At 47.6% G+C, this 14,896-nt stretch overlaps 1 protein-coding gene across 8 annotated transcripts in view; it reads left to right on the forward strand.

Annotated features, from left to right (window-relative positions):
- LOC128834327 (cytochrome P450 2K1-like) overlaps positions 1-14,896 on the forward strand; it is a 57,711-nt gene that overhangs the window by 8,468 nt on the left and 34,347 nt on the right. For 2 of the 8 annotated variants that reach the window (XM_054022942.1, XM_054022939.1), the window contains exons 3-8: positions 4,539-4,768; positions 5,826-5,927; positions 7,292-7,399; positions 8,061-8,187; positions 9,789-9,915; positions 12,380-12,475. In XM_054022942.1, the coding sequence (XP_053878917.1) occupies positions 5,850-5,927; positions 7,292-7,399; positions 8,061-8,187; positions 9,789-9,915; positions 12,380-12,475 (536 nt within the window). In that variant the 5' untranslated portion in view covers positions 4,539-4,768; positions 5,826-5,849. Of the gene's footprint in view, positions 1-4,538; positions 4,769-5,568; positions 5,928-7,291; positions 7,400-8,060; positions 8,188-8,339; positions 8,428-9,788; positions 9,916-12,379; positions 12,476-14,896 lie in introns of those variants that run through there. The other 6 variants (XM_054022943.1, XM_054022944.1, XM_054022941.1 and 3 more) reach the window with 5 other exon arrangements.

Genomic DNA, 14,896 nt, shown 5'->3' on the forward strand with positions numbered 1-14,896 from the left:
CTGATTGTTTGGCAGATTTCCTGCTTCTGAGGTACTTAAAATTGTTTTTGCTGTTAGTTTTTCTGTCTTTGGCTAGCTGCTCTTCAAATTCTTTTTTGGCCTGCCTAATTATACTTTTATACTCGAGTTGCCAGAGTTTATGCTCCTTTCTATTTTCCTCAGTAGGATTAGACTTAAAATTTTTAGAGGATGCCTTTTTGCCTCTCACTGCTTCTTTTATTTTTGGTGTTTAGCCATTGTGACACTGCACCCCATATTCTTCATGGTGATATTATGATACGATTTTGACATAATCCTAATGTATTTTATGCAAGGTAAGTAATGTGAGGTGTCATTCAAAAGGTTGTTTTGCTGAATATGATTATTTGTATGCATGTATCATTTTTGTATCTGAAGTTAGAAATATTGACTATGTATCTGTATTTCAAATGTGCTTACACCTGGGCAACGCCCACTAGACAAGATGTTTTCATTCTAGACAGTGGGTGGGGAAGGGCCTATTCAGTGGAATGGCCTATTGGGAGAACAATAGGATTTAGGTGGGAGATAAGCTTCTTCTGGGGAGCCTTCCTGAGGATGCTACAGACAGCCTCTGAGAAATGGCTGCTGTGACACTACAGGGACATGTGACCATGTCACCTGGTTTGGACTCCATCTTGGGATGTCAGTATTTTTCCACTGACTGGCATGGGAACCAAGCTTTGAAACAAAGTGTTCCTGCCATATGCAAAAGCTATATAAGGCAGGGGAGTCACATCATTGTGGTTCTTCACGGACTCCCCACCCAAAGAAACTCCTGGAAACACCTGAGGAACAAAGACTGAACTAGGGGAAGTGCTGGACCCAGGCTAAAGGGATTTTTAGCCTGTGAATGGAACACCTGGGGATTCTAAGCTGCAAGCCAGTGCAGCTTGCCCCTTAGGAATCTGCAGCCTGCTTATATCATCCCTTTGGGTGAGGATTTGCTATTCATATCCGATCTATGTAGTATATTAAGCTTAATTTGCATTTTTGTTTATTTGCTAGGTAATCTGCTTTGATCTGTTTGCTATCCCTTATAATCACTTTAAATCTATCTTTTGTAGTTAATAAACTTGTTTTTGCTTTATCTAAAGCCAGAGTATGGAAGCCATAACTCGGGGCAGAAAGCTGTTGTATATTCCTCTCCACATGGAGGGAGGGGGCGAATTTCATGAGCTTATGCTGTACCATTCCTTGTGCAATGCAAGACAGTCTAATGTGGATTTACACTCTAGAGGTGTGCATGCCTGAGTAGCTGGGAAGTATCCTAACTGGAGCCTTCCCATGCAGTAGCTGGTCAGAGCGTCTGAATGTGTCCCTACCTGTATGTGTGCTGGTGAAAGTGTAGGCTGGAGCCTGGAGCGGGCTTGGCAGCCTGTCACAGCAGTACAGTGTAAAGGGAGCCCAGGCTGGTGGGTCAGGGGGGCTCAGTGGTACCCCAGTTCCAGGTGGCACCCAGAGAGAAACCCATCGCAGCCATGATCACACTTTTTTTGGTCATCTTACTATGTTTTTTTGATGTGGAGTATACATTTAATTTGAGTGTCTATTATGGTGCTTTTTAAAAGTTTCCATGCAGCTTGTAGGCATTTCACTTTTGTGACTGTACCTTTTAATTTCCATTTAACTAGTTTCTTCATTTTTGTGTAGTTCCCTTTCTGAAGTTAAATGATACTGTGGTGGGCTTTTTTGGTGTTTTCCCCCTCACAAGGAGTGATATATAATTATATATATCAGGGATTGGCAACCTTTGGCACGCCGCTCGCCAGTGTAAGGGGCTTCCTGCAGCTCCCATTGGCCTGGGACAGCAGACTGTGGCCAGTGGGAGCCGTGATCGGCCAAACCTGCGGATGCGGCAGGTAAACAAACTGGCCCGGTCCGCCAGGGTGCTTACCCTGGCGAGCCACGTGCCAAATGTTGCCGATCCCTGTATAGTCACAATTACTCACTTAGAGTTCTTCTTGATTTAGTCCTAAATCTAAATCTCCAAGAAAAAGTCATTTATGGTACCTAGAAACACACTCACTGTATCTCGTCCTGAAGTGCATGTACCCAGGACACTAGTCAATATGGGGATAGCTGAAATCCCCTCTTATTTTTAAGTTTTCTATTTTTATAGCCTCTGTAATTTCCCAGCCCATTTTACCATCACCATCTGGGTCAGGTGGTTGGTAGTACATTTCTACAGCTATGCTCTGATTATTCAAGCATGGAATTTCTATCCATAGAGATTTTGTGGTATAGTTTGTTTCATTTAAGATTTTTACCACATTTGACTCTGCTTTCTTTCACGTCTAGTGCCACTTAGCCACCAGCACGACCATAGGTGCCAACTCCGTGGGTGCTCCAGAGCTGCAGCCTCCCTATCAGCTCCCCCCTTTTTCTCAGCGCCTCCCACCCTTTGCAATCAGCTGTTCTACAGCCTGCAGGAGGCACTGGGGCGGGAGGAGCGAGTGTGTGGCGCGCTCAGGCAGTGGTGGATTAGCCACTGGGCCGATGGGGCCCATGCCTGGGGATCCCAACCAATGGGGGGCCTTGGAAAAAAATCTGCTGCCGGGTGGCGGAAGCCCAGAGCCCTGACTGATGGGTAGGCGGGGTGGGGGAAGCCCTTGTGACCCAACCCCGGTAGCAACGCTGGGCAGGGGAAACCTCGCCAGGTATTGGTGCCAGATTTCTCTTTGAGCATGTAAGAGCCACCAATGGTGAATTATAGGGAGGATTAGGGGGCTGGGCTCCCTTGCTACTTTTATGGGCTCCACCTTCTGACTTATTCGAAGATGACAGTTTTGCTGGGGACGCAGCGAAGGGACTTTCCGGACTCCATGGAGAGGGGTGGGCTGCCGGGGCAGCCAGGGACCCTGGGGCCATCCCTCCAAGGGGAGGGAACTGGCCACAGCTGGTCCCGCTGCCAGGGCTTGTGTTTCAGTGGTGGATCCTGCACCGCACTCTGGAGAAGCACCTTGGTCCTGGTGGGAAGCGAGAGATGCTGCCCAGTAGCGGTCTGGGAGGAAAGACAAGAAGCCATGTCGGGGACTGGATGTCTGGCCCCCGGGGAGCTATAGGAAGGAAGATGGCAGAGGACAGGAACTGTCATCCCAGGGACGAGGGGGGCAAAGACCGAGCTCTGCCTGTCTAGAAGCTCCGCATTCAGGAGAGGGGCCGGGGTGGGGGGTGGTATATTACATGATGGCGTATATTACATTGGTGGACGTGCAGGACACACCACACGATCCATCATCTACAGCCAAGCGCTGAGGTACAACCGCATTTGCTCCAACCCCTCAGACAGAGGCTAACATCTACAAGATTTTCACCCAGGGCTTTGGAGCTGGGCTCTGACTCCGCTCCAGCTCCAGGCAAAAATCTGCAGCTCCACTGCTCCGGAGTTGCTCCGTGCTCTGCTCCAAAGCCCTGTCTTCACCAAGGAAATAAGGAAACAAATCAACAGAGCCAGACGTGTACCCAGAAGCCTCCGGCTGCAAGACAAGCCCAAGAAAGAAAACAGAACACCACTGACCATCGCCTACAGCCCTCAGCTAAAACCTCTCCAATGCATCATCAGTGATCTACAGCCCATCCTGGACAACGATCTCTCGCTTTCACAGGCCTTGGGAGGCAGGCCAGTCCTCACCCACAGACAACCCGCCAACCTTAAGCATATTCTCACCAGCAACCACACACTGCACCATAGTAACTCTAACTCAGGAACCAATCCATGCAATAAACCTTGATGCCAACTCTGCCCACATATCTACACCAGCGACACCATCACAGGACCTAACCGGATCAGCCACAACATCACCAGTTCATTCACCTGCAGGTCCACCAATGTAATATATGCCATCATGTGCCAGCAATGTCTCTCTGCTATGTACATGGGCCAAACTGGACAGTCCCTTCGTAAAAGGATAAACGGACACAAGTCAGATATTAGGAATGGCAATATACAAAAACCTGTAGGAGAACACTTCAACCTCCCTGGACACACAGCAGATTTAAAAGGTAGCCATCCTACAGCAAAAAAAAACAAAAAACCCCACAACCCTTCAGGACTAGACTTCAAAGAGAAACTGCTGAGCTTCAGTTCATTTGCAAATTTGACACCATCAGCTCAGGATTAAACAAAGACTGTGAATGGCTAGCCAACTACAAAAGCAGTTTCTCCTCCCTTGGTGTTCACACCACAACTGCTAGAAGACGGCCTCATCCTCCCTGACTGAATTAACCTCATTATCTCTAGACTGATTCTTGCCTGCATATTTATACCTGCCTCTGGAAATTTCCACTACATGCGTCTGACGAAGTGGGTATTTACCCACGAAAGCTTATGCTCCAATACGTCTGTTAGTCTATAAGGTGCCACAGGACTCTGTCGCTTTTTACAGATCCAGACTAACACAGCTACCCCTCTGATACTTGACAAATTGCATAGTTGCACAATGTTTGGCTGAATTTCTGATAGCTGCAGATGTAAGTAATTTTCCAAGTTTAAATACTCTTGTGCTTAATTTTCACAGAAATCATCGCTGAAAACCCAGACAGAGATAACTTGAAGTGAATGGAAGCAGCACGTTCATAGCTTCATCACTGAGTTCTTCATCCTCTTCTTTAACAGAAATCTAGAATTCCTGGTATTTTAGATATGAAACTTGGTCTTCAGCATGGTGATCACTTGACAATTCTATGAGATGTTGTTGAGCCATACTTAAGGTTGGAATGGTGTTAACTGTTATCAAGAATCTAATAGGTATGGGGAGATCATGTTAAACACCAGGAAAATACCCATAATAATGGGAATACAATCCAGACAAATGAGTAATGATTTGGTCTTCAGTAGCATTTTGATCCCTTTCACTCTGTTCTTTTTAAAAGTCTGACAACACTAGAAACATCTCAGCATCTCCCTTTTCAATGGGGCATCTCCAAAGACAAAGCTTCTTTATGACTCCCAGATTTTCCCTTTCATATCTAGCATATTTGTATTCTTATCTTGAAGTTGTGGATTTAGTGTATTCAGTTTGCCATATATGCCCACCAGACACTTGAAAAAAATGACACAGTTGTTGACGTTACTAGGCATCACCCTAGGTAACTCGGGAGGGTGGAAAATCACAAGTGTCAATGAAGCCTTCCTGCACTAGGCCTAAGTGAACCAAACTGCTTCCATGTTTAAACTCTAATCAACCTCAAAAGCCAGGTGCAATTGGAATATGTAAGCAATCAGTTATCTATGTGCAACCCCCTGCTCACACCGGTATCAAGCGGTAATAATGAGGCCTGCATGTTTCTGGCTGAAGGGAAAAAGGACAAGATAATGGTTTAAAGAAGTTACTAACGAGCTGAACTTATAGCTGCCAACATAATCTAACTGCTTAAATGTAATTGCTATTTGCTTAGTAATTGTTACCAGGAACGGGAGGGGTAAAGAAAGAGGAATGGGGGAAGGAAGGGAGGGGTAGTGGGGGAAGGGGAGGGGGAGATGATGCTTGACTGCAAAATGTATAAAAGAAGAAAAGCTGTTTCTGTTGGTGTGCTTGATTTGAGACGTGCCAGTCTCCTTGCACCACTTTGAGATCTCAAATAAACTTTGTTTGCTTCTCCACCTGGTGTGTTTATTGACACGAAACACACCGGGCAACGAACCCGCTGTTGCTGTCCTCGGGCACTCTGTGCTGGCAACACATTGACACCCCCACCCCGAGCCCCAGCAGAAGCTTCAGGGCTGAAATCCCAAGCCTGGGCACTCCCCTCACATATGTCTTATCCATATGTATCCTTATATATGTCTATCTGTTCCCACCCAGGACATTGCTAGATGCTTTGGGAAGATGCTGGTGCTGAAGTGTTCCACGAAACTGCAGATGCTGGAGAAAATGTTAATGCAGAACTTCCCCGAATCACGCAAGGTAATAGATCTGATCTGTTCTTTTCTGTGCTGTCTCCTTCGGGGAATCAGAATGTTGGGCAAGATAGAGGCAGAGCGGGGGGTGAGGGGGAGAGAAGCTTCTTTGCTACTACAACTGGCTATCAAGGAACCTGCATCTGATTGCAGTGGGGTTACCAATATGACAGCATAACCCACTAGTCAGCGTGTGTCTAATGCACCTCCCTTTGTGTCTGATCAACATAGGACACAGATCTGTTGGAGAGCCTGATTCTTTAGCTCCAGCTCTTGGGATTTGTGCTTTTAGCTCTAGGAGTCCATGGTTCAGTCTCATATGTGTCAGCCAAGGTGGCAGGCGTCACAATAGCAAGCCTCAAAATGGTCTCTCTGGTTCTTAATGTTAACCATGCAAGGTTAACTATAATGGTGAGGATGGTATAGGCTAGCTATACCTTGCAGCTAATTAGCAGGATCTTGGATCCTTATCCGGTATCTGTCACCTGCGGGGGGGGGGGGGGGGGTGTAGAAGGGAAAGATAGTGTAACTCCCTATCCCGTGATGCAAATGGATAAAGAAGATAAAAGGATAAAGTAAACAGATGACAGCTTTTATTTAAAACAGAAACAGTGAGATGTGGTTTGACAGTTTGGGTTTAAAACCCAGGCCCAACCAAACAGATACCCTGGCAATAAACAAATAAAGCTAAAACAAAATATCCCAGATACTGCACCATTTCTAAATGTCGATAGACAGTAGATGGTATGACACCGTTGTCACGGCCAACTGATAGACCCTGGGTCTCAATCGCTGTTTAGTGGGAGATCAATAGGATTTACTGATGCTAATGAGAGGCCTGGCTCTGCGATCACCCAAGGGTGAGTGATGTACAGAAGTACTGTTGCTTTCTCTGAAAACAATGTGGGGTTCGGAGATTGGTAGCACAGTCATAGTTCTTAACGCTGATGTCTTCAGATGCTTGTCTTCTGGTCCACGTAGCCATGAAAATACAATGGATCCGTGGCTGCCTCTAGGACAGACAGCAACGAGGCAGTGGGTGCTCAGAGTTTATATAGGCACAAGCGCGCCAAAGTTTTGAGGTAAAACTGGCAGCTCCCCTGCTGGAACCTGTTTGAACCAGTATTGGGCTGACCGTTACCTGCCTTTTCCGTCAGAGTTACAAAGGGCACGAAAACTTTAGCAAGCAGCTAAACAAAGGTGGAGTTGAGCTGTTTGGCAGGCATGCCATTTTGAATTTCATATTCCATATCCAAGACATCGTCAAATACCTTAACCAAATGTAAAGGCATAAAGTACAACTTATTCTAAAGCACAAAACAATTTATAATCTCTATTTCATATACAAGAACACGTTACATTATCTGGCAGGTTTATGGAGCAGTGCTGAATATCAACAGAGGCAATCCCTTCAGGATGGAAGTGGTGGTGGATTCGTGGCCAGATTTCAAAGTTGTCATTACCAGGCGGCAGATGGAGGTAGATCAAAACATTTATAATCTGAGCTCCAGAAGAGCAAATAGACTATGGATTCTTTAGCTTCTCGGCTGGTGTCAACGTGGAGTGGGAAGGGAGTAGCAAGGCTTGCGCTCTCTAATACCCTGCAGAGTAGGTGACTTGGCTGATTCCTGGGAACCCACCTTATTAGTGGCAACTGCAGGCGTAAATGTATCAGGCCAAATTCATCCCCAGTGGAAGCAGACACAATGCCCGTTGACTTCAAAAAAAAATCACTCTTGCTTATGCAGTGCTGGTTTGGGCCAATCACTACAAGACAGAGGGTCCAGAAGCAGCTGGGGGAAAGGCTCTCAGAATATTAAAATGGCCCAAAGCTTCAGGAAACTGCTGCTAGGCCCAGGTTACTCTTCGCTTAGTGACTGCCTTGGAAAGATGAGGGTCCACCTCCATCACGGCTGTTAGTTACTGTGGGGTTGGGGAGAGTAAGGAATAGATTCTATTCTGATGCCTGGTGTTGAGATACACTGTGGAAAGTGCCACAGAAGAATATCCTAATCAGGGAACTCCTGAAGATCCAGCGATTCCTTGGATCTCTGGCCACGGATCTCTGTGAGCTTTGGTTTCCAAGACACAGGAAAAAGGAAGGAATTTTTCTTAACTATTCCATGCCTTTTCTATCCAGAATGAGATGGACGACCTTGACCATTACACCAATGCCTATGCAGTTTTCTACAAGGATCTACAGGCTTACCAGGAGCTACTGGCCAACACAGATACCATCAACTGGGAACAGATCTTTCAGATACAAGGTAAAGTCCAACTTTATCAAATAGGCTACCTGGGTGGTATAAAACATTCTGAGGGGGAATAGACCCTGCCATTGTATATTGGCTAAAGATTTCTTATAATAACGTGAAATGCAGGATTCAGGAAAGAGGTGGCAGTTGGACACAGCCCTCCTGGTTTTTGAATTTCACCCACGCTGTATCGTTCTTCATCATTGGGCCAAGTTCTGCTCTCAGTTATAGAGGTCCAATTTCCTTGCTGCAGTAAGTGTATTTTTATTTCAGTCTGCTCTCTGTTAAACGCAAGGATCCCTAGAGAACATCCAGCTCATTAACAGGACTGCTGATCATAGACAGCTGGTTAATCTAGTAGAAGGAGGTAATGAGATCCAATAGTTGGAAGCTGAAGCTAGATCAGGGATCGGCAACCTTTGGCACGCGGTTCGCCAGAGTAAGCCCCCTGGTGGGACCGGTAGGTTTGTTTAACTGCCGTGTCCGCAGGTTCGGTCGATCGCAGCTCCCACTGGCTGTGGTTTGCCTCTCCAGGCCAATGGGGGCTGCAGGAAGCCACGGCCAGCACATCCCTCAGCCCGCACCGCTTCCCGCAGCGCCCATTGGCCTGGGATGGCGAACCGCGGCTAGCGGGAGCCGCGATCAGCCGAACCTGCGGACATGGCAGGTAAACAATTCGTCCCAGCCCGCCAGGGTGCTTACTCTGGTGAGCCACGTGCCAAAGGTTGCTGATCCCTGAGCTAGATAAATTCAGACTAGGAAGAAGGTGCACATTTTTTAAGAGTGAGGGTAATTAATCTCTGGAACAACTTACTTAGAAATATAGTAGATTCTCCACCACTTGAATTCCTTAAATCAAGACTGGATGTCTTTTTAAAAGATGTGCTCTCTGTCGAACAGAGGTTACAGGCTTGATGTAGAAATTACTGGGTGAGGTTCTCAGGCTTGCGTCGTGTAGGAGGTCAGAGTAGATGATCATAATGGCTCCTTCTGGCTTTAACATACAGGGCCGCCCAGAGGGGGGCGCAAGTGGGGCAATTTGCCCCAGGCCCTGGGCCTCGTGGGAGCCCCCATGAGAGTTTTTCGGGGCCCCTGGAGCGAGGTCCTTCACTCACTCCGGGGGCCCCGGAAAACTCTTGTGGGGCCCGGGCCCCCGGAGCTTCTTCCGCTCCGGGTCTTCGGCGGCAATTCGGCGGTGGGGGAGGGGGGTCCTTCCACCCCGGGACCCACTGCTGAAGTGCCCAGAAGACCCTTGATGGGGGGTCCTTCTGCACTGGGACGCGCCGCCGAAGTGCCCCGAAGACTGTGGCGGGGTGTCCTCCCACCCCGGGACCCGCTGCTGAAGCACCGGGTCTTCGGCGGCAATTCGGCGGCAGGGGCCCCCCACCGCCGAAGACCCCAGGCCCCCCGAATCCTCTGGGCGGCCCTGTTAACATATGAAATTATGGAAATTGTACTGAATGGGGAAGAAAGAAACATGCAGTAATGCTGAGGGTTTTGAAAATTTCAGATGTGCAAACAGCTCCATAGTGAATCCAAGCTTTGTTTTTTTTATTTATTTCCATGCGCATTTTGTTTTTTAAATGAGTCACTAATTATCTGTGTCTACACAGGGCTCCAGGATGGATTATATGAAGTATCCAACGCTGTTGCTATGTCTAAACAAGTCGATGTGAAACTATCCTCTTTCCAGATGTTTATCCTCCCAGACCCTGACATGCTGCCAGACGTCAGAACTCAGTATGTCCAATCGCATCCTTCCTATTTTCCATAAACATGATAATACTTAGCTCATATCTAGCACTTTTAATTAGTAGATCTTAAAGCGGGGGGTCTCAAACTCAATTTACCTTAGGGCCAGTGCCAGTTCTCAAATCCTCCCAGTGGGTCAATAATGTCACTGAAGACGATGTTCAGAAAAGAAAACGTCAGTTTGTTGATGTTTGGCCTCAGTGACTGAGCAGCTGAAACCTTCAGGATTGCAGCAAGGTGTGCATCAGATAGTTGTGTTTGGTATTTTGACTTGTTTATATTCGTTATGGGAAAAAAATGATGTTGCCTCCATGGCTGACTCTGCCTGGCGATTAGAGATGTCCCTCTCTCCCAGCCAATAGGAGCTGTGGGGGGTGGTGCCTGTAACAGACGTTGCCTGCAGCGTACCTGCATGCATCTCTCCTCCACAGGCTGCAGTGGGGAGATTCTCAGGCCGCAGATGGCACGCGGGCTGCGACTTTGAGACCCCTGTCTTAAAGAGCTTCAAATTGTGGAAACTGAGGCACGGAGAAGTGGAGTGACTTGACCAAGGATCCCCAGCAGGCCAATGACAGAGCTGGGAATAGAACCCAGCTCTCCTCAGTCCTAGTCGAATTCTCTATCTACTAGGCCACACTGAAATAATAGCCAGACTGGTAGGTCATTGGGACAAACGCTGGTTGACTGAGGAAGAGCCTGGGAGTGAGAAGGCAATGCCAGGAAGTGAGAAGCACTGTATATATTTTTAAGGGTCTTACTAATTTTTAAGGAAAGGCAGAGACCTTGAGGTGTGTTGGTAACCATGATTTATTTTTCACTCTCCAAATCAGGTCCTCAACTCCCTGTAAAGGATTGTGGGTGGTGCAGTCCAACAAGCATTTCTTGTACTAAGAACTGCTACAGTTAAAACCATTTAAAACATCATGTGCACATATTACTAAGGGGTGGGCAAACTTTTTGGCCCAAAACTGTATGGAGGGCTGGGTAGGGAAGGCTGTGCCTCCCCAAAGGCTGGTGTCCCCAAACAGCCTGGCCCCCTGCCCTCTATCCGCCCTATCCCACATCCCGCCCCCTGACTGTCCCCCTAACACCCCCTGCTCCTTGTCCCCTGACCGCCCCCTCCCATGATTCCTCACCCCTAACCGCCCCCCCGAGACTCCACCCCCATCCAACCCCCCCCTGTCCCCTGGGACCCTCTGTCCCTTATCCAACCCCCCCACTCCTCACCCACTTACCATGCCGATCAGAGCACCAGGACTGGGAGCTGCACTGCCTGGAGCCAGCCACGCCGCCGCGCAGTCTAGAGCACGGAGCAGGCTGGCAGCTCTCGCTGTCCGGCAGGAGCTCGCTGGCAGCACGGTGAGCTGAAGCTGTGGTGTTACCCGGGGCTCTTTCAACCCAAAGCTCTTGGTAACTTTTACTCTGTGCGAGGAGGTGTCAGGAAATAAACCAGGGGAGACACGGCCATCCGACCGATAGATGGCCGGCACAAACAGGACAACACAAGAGTGCTTTCACTTAAAGCTAAACCTTTACTTAGTCTCAGCACTTACACACGTCCGCCACAAAACACCCCCAACCCTTGATAATTACCAAAGCTGAGTGTGGCTCTCGAGTAGCACAGCGGCAGCCCATCTGCCGGTGGGGAACACAAGTTGCATCCAGAGGGAGAGACCAGTCCCGAAGAGTCCCCCAAACGAGTCCCCTTCTTTATACATTAGTAATAGAATGACATGTCCCTTAAAGAAACCTTGTTAAGTAAGCAGTTTCAAGCAAGAGGTTCCTTCTGATTATTGATTAACCAGGTGTGGGTTTTTCCAGAACTTGCAGCCTTGAGGCCCCAATAGACATTCCTGGGGCATATCCTACTCTTTTAAAACGCATGTATCAGCAACTTCAACACAATTCTTATCAGGAAGGACAAGGGGTCAAGCTGCCCTTTCTGTGGCACCCAACCCCCCCCCCCCCTCCTGCCTTGGTCAAGCTGAGATTGCTACATGGCCACTTTACAGCTTGCTGACTAGGTTGTCTTTAACAATAAGCCATAGTGGTTTCAAGCACTTTACTGGTTTGCCAAAGTCTCCCTGTACAGTGGGGGACGGGGGACAGCCGGGGAAGGGGTAGGGGCTAGCCTCCCTGGCCGGGAGTGCAAGGGCCAGGCAGGATGGTCCTGCGGCCCGAATGTGGCCCGAGGGCCACAGTTTGCTCACCTCTGTATTACGAGCTTACTCCCAGGACTCAGACATAACTCATCCCTGGGCACCTGGCAGATAAGGGCTGGACCTCACATCTAGACTTCCCATACAGCAGTGGCACTAATCCTCAAATCTCTAGCCTGGCCTAGCAATCTTTCATTCCCTTTTCTGAAGTGGAACAGGAAAGCCATTGAATGGGGAAAGATGACTTAGGGATGAAGTATTCTGCCTAATGCATTTCCTATACCTTCTCCCAGGATGGATCCTGCACCGAGACTGGCTTACCTTGATGTCTCTCATGCCAGTCTGCTGAATGAAACCTGGTCATGGGGAGGCAACGAGCAATGCCAGAGGTACATTGCCAACCTCATTTGCTGCTTCCCCAGCATCTGCGTGCTAGATGACAACGGGCACCCTGTCTCCTGGAGTCTGACAGATCAGTTTGCCACCTTGATTCACACTTCTACCCTTTCTGAGCACCGCAGGAAAGGTTATAACCGACTTGTTGCCACCATGTTAGCTAAGAAGTTACAGAGCCAGGGCTTTCCAGTTCAGGGTAATGTTCTGGAGGAGAACATACCAGCTATAACATTGTTCAAAAGCATGAACTGTCAATTTCTGCCCTGCCGATTTTTCAGACTCATTCACACTCCTTTCCGGTTTTTAGCCAGCCCTGACCTATAGTCTAAGCACCGGTATAAGTTATTGATCTCCTGAGTATCTCCTCCACTGTAACTAGGTGAAATATTACAGCCTGTGTTATATGGGAAATCAGACTAGATGATCATAATGATCCCTCTTCTGGCTTTAAAAATCTCTGAATCTAATATACCCTAGTAACTGTTCATGGTATCTCAGTTCAGCAAATCAAAGAAAGATAGGAACGGATTTAAGTCTAGCATTTGGTTATTGCAATTCATCTGTAACTGACCTCTCCACTGTATTCCCTCTTATTAAAAGGACAATTCCTTTAGCTTAGCGAACTGTTTTGTCTACTCAGACAGACAAAATAGGCAAGCTTATATCTTTTATCAGACCTACCCACATTTACTGGACAAACCAGACCTCTGACCCCTCCTGGCCTCTTCAAGTGCATCTCATCTAGATCTCAGGCCCTGGGCTGTCTCTTGGGGTGGAATCACATAATTCTCCCACTTTCAGACCAGGCCCTGGCTTGCAGTCTCCTGTGTATCAACCATGATCACCTCAGCAGACATGTCCAGACCCTACAGTTCTGTTCCTCCTGGGGAACAGACAGTGGTAATCAGCAACTAAACAGCCTCCTTCAAGCAAAGTATTATTTAGAACAAAAGCATTTAAGAGAAAAGTGGTCTTTAGTAATAAGGCACACTACATGCCTCTCTAGCTCACCAGGTGGTTAACAGTCTTACTACAGACTCCACATGGAAGATAAACTTCCTATAGACTCTTCTGCAAAACCGCTCTGTGTGTCAGCGTCTCTCCTCCCTGTCAGACCTCCATGATATTCTCTGGACAGTCCAGGGATCAAGGCACTATGGATATGCCTGCACTGAACTTAAGAGGCGTGACTGCATCTCCTGTAGACATGCCTGAGCTAGCTTCAATCTAGCTAGATCAAAGGTAGCTCGACTAACAATAGCAGGATAGTCACAGCAGCAGGGGGTGGGGTCGGGGTTGTGTGGAGCGCAGGTACATACAGGAACAGCTAGCATGGTCTGCTGCCCCTGCTGTTACACATTGACCAAACCGGACAGTGTCTACGCAAAAGAATAAATGGACACAAATCTCACATCAGGAATCATAACATTCAAAAACCAGTAGGAGAACACTTCAATCTCTCTGGTCACTCAGTAACAGACTTCAAGGTGGCAATTTTGCAACAGAAAAGCTTCAAAAACAGACTCCAACGGGAAACTGCTGAACTTAAATTAATATGCAAATTAGATACCATCAATTTAGGTTTGAATAGAGACTGGGAATGGCTGAGCCATTACACACATTGAATCTATTTCCCCATGTTATATTCTCACACCTTCTTGTCAAACGGTCTGAAATGGGCTACCTCGATTATCACTGCAAAAGTTTTTTTCTCTTAATTAGCCTTTTAGAGTTGGTAGGGCAACTCCCACCTTTTCATGGTCTCTGTATGCGTATGTATATCTCCTTACCATATGTTCCATTCTATGCATCCGATGAAGTGGGCTGTAGCCCATGAAAGCTTATGCTCAAATAAATTTGTTAGTCTCTAAGGTGCCACAAGTAACACAACACCTCATTCACACTGGCGCCGCGGTGCTCCAGCCGGGGTGCAGCAAACGTTATTCCACTTGCCGAGGTGGAATACCAGCACCGTTGTAGCTGCGGAATCAGAGCACTCTGCGTGCCTTGCCAGTGTGGACGGGGAGTGAGCTAGTGCGCCCGGGGCTGCTTTATTGCGCTGTAACTCGCAAGTGTAGCCAAGGCCTAGGTGTTCTTATCTGGGAAGTCACTGTATTGCTTTGCTCTTTGTTCTTCCCACAGCCACTATTGTATTCAAACATTATGGTGTATAGTAAACGTTTCACTACCCCAACATAAATTATACAGTCTCTCAATAAGTAGGTTATATCACTATTCATAGATTAACACATAGCAGATCCATGACTGTCACGCTCGTCGTTTCAAACCAGCTAATGATCAAGCAACGAATGGCACTGTTTCCTTTCTTAACAAAGCCCATGGGGATGTTCACAGTACCTAGGAACATGACCTCATGTGTTGGGCCTACAACAGATCAACAAATTTAGCAACAA

The sequence above is a fragment of the Malaclemys terrapin genome, chromosome 3 (genome assembly GCF_027887155.1).
Source record: "Malaclemys terrapin pileata isolate rMalTer1 chromosome 3, rMalTer1.hap1, whole genome shotgun sequence".
Lineage (NCBI taxonomy): Eukaryota > Metazoa > Chordata > Testudines > Emydidae > Malaclemys > Malaclemys terrapin.